Source organism: Orycteropus afer, unplaced genomic scaffold (genome assembly GCF_000298275.1).
Source record: "Orycteropus afer afer isolate SDZICR_OR568_19922 unplaced genomic scaffold, OryAfe1.0 scaffold00042, whole genome shotgun sequence".
In the NCBI taxonomy this organism is placed as follows: Eukaryota; Metazoa; Chordata; class Mammalia; order Tubulidentata; family Orycteropodidae; genus Orycteropus; species Orycteropus afer.
In genome coordinates, this window is record NW_006921629.1 from 128479 (window position 1) to 138746 (window position 10268).

The 10268-nt window shown below is 45.5% G+C and overlaps 1 protein-coding gene across 1 annotated transcript in view; it reads left to right on the forward strand.

The window, feature by feature from the left end:
* Positions 1 to 3471: 3471 nt before the first annotated feature.
* Positions 3472 to 10268, forward strand: part of RAD51D (RAD51 paralog D) — a 15114-nt gene continuing 8317 nt past the window's right edge. The window contains exons 1-3 of the mRNA XM_007937311.2: positions 3472 to 3553; positions 3851 to 3912; positions 4105 to 4223. Coding sequence (XP_007935502.1) covers positions 3472 to 3553; positions 3851 to 3912; positions 4105 to 4223 — 263 coding nt within the window. The remainder of the gene's footprint in view (positions 3554 to 3850; positions 3913 to 4104; positions 4224 to 10268) is intronic.

Here is a 10268-nt window from a genome sequence, read left to right on the forward strand (position 1 = left end):
TCTTCTGCCCATTTTTTTAATTGGATTGTTTGTCTTTTTGTTATTGAGGTGTTAGAGTTTTCTATAAATTCTAGAGATAAGTCCCTTGTCAGATATATTATTACCAAATATTTTTTTTCCAATCAGTAGGTTCTCTTTTGACTCTTTTGGAGAAGTCTTTGGAAGCACACGAAAATTTAATTTTTAGAAGGTCCCATTCATCTAGTTTCTGTTCTGCTGTTTGTACATTTTAGGTTATGCTTGGTAGTCTGTTCATGCCATATATCAGGAACCATAAATTTGCCCCTAGATTTTCCTTGAGGAACTGTATAGTTTTAGGTTTCACATTTATGTCTTTGATGCATCTGGAGTTAGTTTTTGTGTATGGTGTGACACACAGATCTTGTTTCATTTTTCTGCAAATGGATCTCCAGTTTTGCTTGCAAGCTTTTAAGATCCCAGTTGCTACTCACCAAAGTAGGTTGTAGAACAATGTTTTTTGTGTAGTATGTTATGCCATTTGAGCTTGATGTCCCCTGAGACCATGGTCCCGAGCCCACAGATCCAACTATTTGTTCCCTCTGGGTAGCTGGCCATGGCAAAGAAGACACCACATCCTTGCCCCCGTCAACTCCACCATACACCTGGACATTCTTACGGCACATACAAATATGCTTGTAGAAACATCATCTGCCTATCCTATACATGGTCACAGGCACACTACCCCTTGCCCCTCTGCCTAGACATACCTGATCGTTTAGCCTGTCCATGCATCTATCCACCCTAGATCAATGTTTTCCACCACTGACAATGCAGTACTGTATATGCAAAAGGGTTCATCTTTGTTGTCTGTACCTCCCATGTACCTCTCTCTGTATTCCTCTTCCTCAATGCCACCATGTTGATCATTCACCTTTGGTAATTTGCCCTTCTCTTTACCCAACTCAATACTTGTCTCTACCTGTCTAGCAGTGTTCCCTTCCCTCCCCTACCACCTCTGGTAATCAACAAAGAAAGTTTTCTTTCATATATAAACCTTTCCTTAGCTTTTTACAATAAGGAACTAATACAATATTTGTCCTGTGATTAACTTACTTCACTCAGCATAATGTCCTCCAAGTTCATCCATGTTATGTGGTGTTTTGCAGATTCTAGGTTATTCTTTAGTGCTGCGTAGTAGTCCATTGTGTATGCACCATAGTTTGCTTATCCATTCTTCTGTTGATGGGTACCTAGGTTGTTTCCATCTTTCTGCTATTGTAAACAGTGCTGCGATCAACATGGGTATGCATATGTCTGTTCTTGTCCTGGCTCTCACTTCTTTAGGATATATACCTACTAAAGGGATTGCTGGGAGTTCTGGTAGCATAGTGGCTAAGGCACTTGACTACTAACCAGACGGCTGGCGGTTCAAACCCACTAGCCACTTCTCGGAAGGAAGGTTGGGCAATCCTACTTCCGTAGTGATACTGCCTCGGAAACCCAAGGAGGGGTCCCTATGAGTCAGGTCTGACTCGACGGCACATAACAACAACAACAACAACAAAGGGATTGCTGGATTAAATGGTATTTCTAATTCTACCTTTTTAAGGAATTACCATACTGTTTTCCATAGTGGTTATATCATTTTACAGTCCTACCAGCAGTGTATGAGTCCCAATCTCTCCACACTATAGCCAGCATTTTATTTTCTGTCTTTTTGAACTTTGCTATCAGTGCTAGCGCAAGATGGTATCTCATTGTTGTTTTGATTTGCATCTCTCTGATAGCTAATGATCATGAACATTTCTTTTTGTGTTTGCTGGCTGCCTGAATATCCTCTTTGGTGAAGTGTCTATTCATGTTTTCTGCCCATTTTTAAATTTGATTGTCTTTTTGTTGTTGAGATGTTGGAGTTTTCTATAAATTTTAGAGATAAACCCCTTGTCAGATGTATTGTTGCTGAATATTTTTTCCCAATCTGTAGGTTCTCTTTTTACTCTTTTATAGAAGTCTTTTGAAGCACATAAAAATTTAATTTTTAGAAGGTCCCACTCATCTAGTTTATCTTCTGCCTAAAACAGCAATGTTTTTGCATTTAGATGTGGATTTTGAAGTTCAGCTCTGTACTTCCTAGCTGTATAACTTCTGACAAGTGACTTAACCTCACTAAGCCTCAGTTTCCTCATCTGTGAAATGGGAATAATAATAGCACCTCTCTCATAGGACTGTGTGCAGAGATAACCACATGTTGTTGTTGTTACCTGCCGTGGAGACCCAACTCATAGGGACCTCTCCTTGGGTTTCCGAGGCAATATCACTACAGAAGTAGACTGCTCAACCTTCCTTCTGAGAAGTGGCTGATGGGTTTGAACCATAAGCTTTCTGATTAGTAGTCAAATGCCTTTGGCACTACGCTACCAGAGCTCCCAGATAACCACATGTTGTTGTTGTTATGTGCCCTGGAGTCGGCCCCGACTCATAGGGACCCCTCCTTGGGTTTCTGAGGCAGTATCATCACTACGGAAGTAAGATTGCTCAACCTTCCTTCCGAGGAGTGGCTGGTGGGTTTGAACCGCAGCCGTCTGGTTAGCAGGCAAGTGTCTTAGCCACTATGCTACCAGAGCTCTCAGATAACCACATAGAGTTGTTTAATTTCTTCCAGTAGATAAGCCAAAACCAACGCCATTAAAAAATAACAAATCATATTTGTTGTGTTTTATATATTCAGATTTTATTTTCATAAAAAGAGGCAATTTGGAAAATATAGAGAACTAAGGGTGCCTCTAAGTGCATTGCTTTTTCTCGGCACCTATCATACAATCTATAATTATCTGATTTATCTATTTGATTATTTTTTCATTGTCTGTCTTTCCCTCACTAAAATGTAAGCTCTCTGAGTGTAGGGAATTGTATATCTTGTTTAACTTTTGCCTCCAGCATTTAGAATGGAAGCTGGCACAAGGGAAGCTCTCTGGAAGGTGGGTGGGTAGGTGGGTGGATGGCTGTGTGTATGTGTGTGGGGGGTGTGGGCTGGGGAGGGGAAATGTGGGAGACAGATCCGGGCATGGTGTGTGTGCTGTGCATTTTGGGCGATGTGTGGCGTGGTGTGCTCAGGGCGTCGCGTGACGCATGAACCTGTGAGTGTGTGGGATGGAGTGGGGAGTGGGGCGGTGGCAGACGAAAGAAGGTGGTGGTGGTGGTAAGGAAGCTCAGCCCCAAGGGCCTGCGGAGGCACTCAGTTTCGCCATGCGCAGCCAGTAGATGGTGCTGCAGGCTAGGCCCAGCTTGCGCGCCAACCTGAAACCCGGAACCAGGAAACAAGCAAGCCCAGGGCTCGGGAGCGCGGGCCGGTTTCCACCCGAGGTGCCTCCGCGCCGCCGCTCCTCCTGCCGCGGGGGCCACCAGTGCGCACTCCTGAAACCCGCGCGGAGAGGCGTCTGGAGAGGACTTGGCGGTTACCCACGTAACAAGCAGCCCTCACTCCCGAGTTGTCCTGGGCCTGCAGCGAACATGGGCGTGCTTAGGGATGGACTGTGTCCAGGCCTCACCCAGGAGATGGTCCAGCTTCTGAGGAATCGCGGAATCAAGACAGGTGACCGCGTGTGCGTGTTAGTGTGCGTGCTAGAGAGCCGTGTGCTCTATACACAGCCTGGACCGACCCTGGCGTGCTTGCGCGGCGGGGGGCCCTTCCCGGCTGCAGCCCCCTCCACCTTCTGGAGAGACCCTTGGGGAGGGAGTGTAGAGCCCTTCTTGCGTGTCAGGCACTCTGCCAGGTCCTGCGGCTTTGTTCTTTTAGATAGAATTGTTAGCCCATTTTACAGATGAGGAAAAGCCAAGTGTGGGAAAGGTTCCCTTTCCAGGCAGTCAACTACAAGTATTTTGTTTTCAGTGGTGGACCTGGTTTCTGCAGATCTGGAAGAAATAGCCCAGAAATGTGGTTTGTCTTATAAGGTGAGCTAACCATCCCAGCTCCAAACCAGGGTGTCTTAAAGTATCCATATTGAAGCCAGGGGAGCAAAGGGGTACCAGCTACTGATGGGAGGATATGGGACCCTGGGTGCCCCTCGTTTGGATGGTTCCTTGTGGCCTGCTTTGGATCGAGGTGCCCTGGTGGATCCTAAGTTGTCCCATCCTGTTTGGCAGGCCCTGGTTGCTGTGAGGCGGGTGCTGCTGGCTCAGTTCTCAGCTTTCCCCTTCAATGGCGCTGATCTCTATGAGGAACTGAAGAGCTCTACTGCCATCCTGTCCACAGGCATTGAGAGGTTGGTTTGTGTATTTGGGAAAGAAGGTGAGAGACCGGGGTATGAGGCTGCCTCTCAGGCTCAGCTGTTAGTGTTTGAATCTGTAGACAGCAATGGTGAGGGCCACATGGGCAGATGGGAAGGAAAGGGGTCAGGATTTTTGAGTTTTATTATCCTATCACAGGGTTTCTCAACCTTACTGTCAATAGACATTTGGGTTGGATAATTCTTTGTTAGGGAGAGCTATCCTGTGCATTGTAGGCTGTTCAGAAGCATCACTGGCTTCTACCCACTAGATGTCAGTAGCTTCCCTTTCTCCAGTGAGAACAATCAAAACGGTCTCCAGCTATTGCTGAGAGATTCCTAGGTGCAAAATCACCCCTGGTTGAGAACCACTGCTCTATAACATAAGATACCAGTGTCTTATTATTCAGCAGATTAGAATAACTCATCTCTGGCCTATGCCCACTTAAATGTAGAGTGAGAGAATTGTAGGACTGATATTTATTGAGTGCCAACTATGAATGAGAAGTTCTTGAGTGATGCAAATAGTTAATGTGCTTGGCTGCTAAAGGAAAGGTTAGAGGTTGGAGTCCACCCCGAGGCATTTTGGAAGGAAGGCCTGATGATCTACTTCTGAAAAAAAAATCAGCTGTTGAAAAGGCCAGTGGAGCACAGTTCTACTTTGACACGTATGTCGCAGTCACCTCAATGGCAGCTCGTACTGATACTAAGTGAGGCGTTCATTGCCTGTAGATTATATGTAATTCCTCTAGTGACCCTATGAGTTGGTGATTATTAACACCACTTGAGTTTACCCTAAGAATTGCGAGTGGCAGGGGTGGGACTGAGGCTGTGGTGCATTTGACCCAGAACTTGGTTCATTCACTGTACTGTTTAGCAATAGGTAGTGAGAGCTTAGGTAAAGGGATAGTTAACGTTCTCCCACGTTGTTTGGAGACAGAAAGAGTTGGAAGATGATAGGCGTTTTCTGGCCAAGTGAGTCTGACCTCTTGCCTGGCCTGTTTATGTAGAATTTGATGAATAACTCTGCCCCCACAAAGGTCTTTGGATTGGTTTGGGACTTGCTGTTTCCATAACACGTTCTGTTGGCAAGGTTCACACAGTGCTGTGCTTGCTCTCCCTGCTTGGGGGTCCAACACTGTAATTTTGAGCATTGGCTGAGTGCCTACTGAATGCCCAGCATGAGGTTTGTTCAGCACACCTGGTTGAGTGCCTACTGGGTGCCAGGCACCGTTCTGGAGGTACATACACAGAGAGGCAAGGCTCCCACCATTAAGATGTATAGGATCTAGGGGCTATGACAAGAAGGCAGGTGAATGGGGGTGAGAAATGTAAGCAAATAGGGAGGTAACCTCAAGGAGGGAGTGATTAACAGGAAGCTAAAGACTTGGCTTAGGGCTTCAAGAGCTTATAAGACTAGCATACATAGAGGAATCAGTTGGGAAGCTGTCAAATGGTAAACTGGCAGGATTGCAGCTGTAGTGATCCTGAAGGGGGGATAGCAGTATGGGGGGCAGTGAGGAACGGGTGGGCTTTTACTGAGTGCTTAACGCCCTACAGTTCATTTCATTCATTCTTCACAGCTACCAATGAACATGTTACGATTGAAACCATCATTTTATAGACGAGAGAAGTGAGATTCGGATCGAGTGACTTGCTCAAGGTTGCACAGCTTGTAGATGGCAGATCAGGCACTTGATGTCATGTCTGTCACACTCCTAAATCTAAGAGCTTAACCCATCTGCTCTATTGCCTCTTTCAAGTTGGTTGGCAGGATTGAGAGAACAGAGCTTTAGGTTGTTGGGTAGAGGTGTATAAGGCAGATGGGACTGGGAGGCTGTCAGGAGAGAGGCCCAGGAGGGGCATAGTAGTACTGGTGTGAGGTGTGTGAGTCTGACCTGTGACGATGATAATGAAGACATGTTGACATGTTGCAGAAAAAATGTGAGATGCCTTACACAGTGGGACATGGGTATAAAGAATCAAAGACGACTTACTTCATTTCTAGTCTTTCCCAGTGTTCTATGGATTGTTAATGGATATAACTTTAAAACGAGGGTGATGGAGAGAAGGCTTTATAGACAACAGATTGGGAAATGCTGGATCAACCCAAATTGAACAGGTTTCTTTGTTGTAGGTCTTCTCAGAGCCTATAGTAAGGATGTGCAGTGTGATTCTTTATAAGGGGAATGGAGCGTGTGGCCTGCTTTGGGGAAAGCTGTATTGATGGGGAGGTTGGTTGTCTTTTGAAGGCTAGAGCTATGTCTTGTTCATGTCTATTGTTAGTTGCTTTCCAGTTGGCTCTGACTCTTGGTGACCCCCATGCCCAACAGAACAAAATGGTTCCTGGTCCTGCACCATTTTCATGATCATAACACTATATCGGACACTATTCAGCTGTGATCCATTGGGTTTTCATTGGCTCATTTTTGGAAGCAGATTATCAGGCCTTTCTTGCTAGTCTGTCTCAGTCTGGAAGCTCAGCTGAAACCTGTCCATCATGGGTGCTGGTATTTGAAATACTGGTGGCACAGCTTCTAGCATCACAGCAACATGCAAGCCACCACAGGGCAGCAAGTTGACAGATGGGTGGTGGTTCATCTGCGTGTCCCCTCGCTTGAGAATAAGGCCTTCAGTAATCATGAGGCCTTCAGTAGATGTTTGAATGGATGAATGAATGAATGAATGAATGAAAGCCAGTTCAGAGGGGAAGGTGAAGGATAAATCCTAGACCCTGCTTGTGTTACAAGCAGGAGTACTTCTGCTCTGCAAGGCAGGTCAGGGGCCTCTAGGTTGAAGTGTTGTGTTAGAGGTGATGGGGGACATATGGGTAGGAAGGTTCTCTAGGCAGTAGGGAACATGGAGTTGAAACACGGGGGAAGTTGGGGTTGAGGAGGTAGATTTGGGAAGTCCTACTGCAGAGTGATCCTTACAGCCAAGGGCGTGGCCAGTGAGTTAAGACCAATGGGTCAACCTTGACTGCACATTAGAATCATCTGGGAGGCAAGGGGCCACCTTTAGGAATTCTGACTTCATTGGTCTAGGCTAGTGGTTCCCAAACTTATTGCACATTAGAATCACCTGGGGACATTTCAAAGCCCAGGACTCCCTCAGGCCAGTAAAATCACATTCTCTAGGGCTTGGACACAGGCATCTGTGGCTCTAGAGGTGGTTCTAATGTGCAAACAAGTTTTCGGACCACTGGTACAGGCATCTTGTTAAAGGTCCCTGAGTGATTTTAAAGTGCACACAGGATTGAGAATCACTAGGTCTGCTAGTTTTCAAATGGAGCATGCATCAAAATCACCTGGAAGCCTTGTTAGACCACAGATGCAGGTTCTACCTCCAGAACTGCTGATTCAGTAGGTCTGGGGCAGGACCTGAGAATTTGCGTTTCTAACAAGTTCCCAGGTAGTGCTGATACTGCTGGTCTGGGGATCAGAGTAGGAGAACCACTGAGGTACTAGAACTGGGTTCTCTGACCTCAGGGGAGGGATAGGACCCAGGATGGGCAGAGACTAGATGGTGGTACCTCTTAAATAGCTGAGACAGGGTGGGCATAATCTTCCCCAAGAGCCAGAGGGCTAGAGGAGTAACCAGAGTAGGGACCTGTGGTTATAATCATGGGTCCCTAAAACTGGAATATATGGGCTGCTTACCAAGGTACTGCTTGGCAGATACCGGAGGGTCATGAGCGGCCTTTGAGAACTACTTGAGAGGACTAGATCCCATGAAAGGAGCTCTGGTGCTGTGGTGCCTAAGGCATATGACTGCTAACCAGAAGGTTGGTAGTTCAAAACCACCAACTGCTCCACAGAAGGAAAATGAGACAATCTACTTCCTGAAGTTTTATCACCTTGGAAACCCAGTGGGGGTTGCTATGAGGCAGTGTTTGTTTTTTTTTTTTAAATCCCATGATTGCAGGGTTAGGAAAGGGATGGGTGTGGTCAGGACATGGAGGCATTGGTATAGGTGTGGTGTAGGAGGGGAAGCTTCAGTTCATAGATTTGGTGAGGTTTGGGAATGGGAAATGACCTGTTTCTTGGTGGTTCAAGGTCAGAATCTGGATCAGGAATTAGTTATGTCTTCAGGTTTCTCCTATCTGCTCCTGTAAAGATTATAGCCTTGGAAACCTTGTGGGGCAGTTCTGCTCTGTCCTATAGAGTCATTGTGAGTCAGAATTAACTTGATGGCAACAGGTTTCAGGTTTCTCCCAAGGCTTCCACAGCCTGACCTATATAGCACTGTTCTAGCACTCGTTTATCTGGTAACATTTTTGTGCCTCCTGTGTGTGTCTCAGGTGCTGTGCTGGTGCTGGGGATGCAGCAGTGAACAAGGACCTTTTTTTTTTTTTTTTTTTAATTGTGATTTGGGTGAAAGTTTACAGAGCAAATTAATTTTTCATACAGCAGTTCACATACACTTTGTCTCATGACATTGACTGCAATTTCCCACAATGAACAGCTCTCTTCCACTTCCTCCCCATAGTTACTTCTTCCCTGTGCCCTTCCCTCCCATGCACTCCTGCCCTCTCCCCCCACCCCCCGCAGCTGTCTCCCTGTGTATATACTGCCCTTCTTTTCTCCCATGATTGATCTCTCCAAGGAGTGTATCTATCTACCTGATGTAAATGTTCAGCCCATATGCCTGTTATTTGGCTGGAAGTCACAGGAGTGAGTTCAATTCCAGATTTGAAGGGCAGCTAGGGGCCATAGTATCAGGGGTTTCACCAGGCTCTATCAGACCAGCAAGGACCAGTTTTTATCCTCAGAGCATCCCCAGCCTAATGGGGAAGATAGACAAAGGCTTGTTGTTGTTATGTGCCATCGAGTCAAACCCGACTCATAGCGACCCCTCCTTGGGTTTCCGAGGCAGTATCACTACGGAAGTAGGATTGCCCAACCTTCCTTCTGAGGAGTGGCTGGTGGGTTTGAACCACCAGCCGTCTGGTTAGCAGGCAAGTGTCTTAGCCACTATGCTACCAGAGCTCCCAGACAAAGGCTAGCAAATAGGAAATAAGGTTGTAGGATATAGGATCAACAGCCAAAAATCAATCACATTTCTTTACACAAACAAAGAATGTGTGTTGTGTTGTTGTTATTATGTGCTGTTGAGTTGGACCCGACTCATAGCGACCTTGCGTGGGTTTCCATGGCCGTATCACTATGGAAGTAGGTTGCCCAACCTTCCTTCCAAGGAGTGGCTGATGGGTTTGAACTGCCAGCCTTCTTGTTAGCAGTCAAGTGCCTTAGGCACTCTGCTACCAGAGCTCCTAAAGAACGTGTAAAAATGGAAATCTAAAATGCAGTATCATTTATAGTTGCTTCAAAGAAAATGAAATGCTTGGGTATAAATGTGTAGGATCTGTGTGTCAGCAAACTAAAAATTGCTGATAAAAGATGTCAAAGAAGACTCAAATAAATGGAGAGGCAAACTGTGTTCATGGATTGGGAGACTCAACATAATAAAGATTTCAATTCTACCCAAAGTAATCTATAGATTTAATGCAATTCCTGTCAAAAGCCCAATGAGATTTTTTGTAGACATAGACAAGCTTATTCTAACATTTATATGGAAAGGCAAAGAACCTCGAAGAGCTAAACCAGTTTTGAGAAAGAAAGATAAAGGAGATGAAAAGAAATCTCTGTACCCAGTGTAAAGACTGTAGAACTCCAGTAAACACGACGCGTGGTATCGGGAGAGGGACCGAAACGCTGATCACTGGAACAGAGTAGGGAACACAGAAGCAGACCCACCCACACAGTACACCCACCTCACCTTGACAACGATGCTGAAGCACATCAGTGGAGGAAGGGTAGCCTTTTCATCAGATAGTGCTGGAGCAATTGGACAGCTGTTGGCAGAGAAATGAACCTTGTCCTAAATATCATACTTTATCAAAAATTAAGTCAAAATGGATCATGCACTTAAATGTAAAACTGTAAAATGTTTGAAAAAAACAGAAAATCTTAGGCATTTAGGGCTATGCAAAGAATTCTTAAACTTGAAATCAAAAGCATGATCTGTAAAAGGGAAAATGGA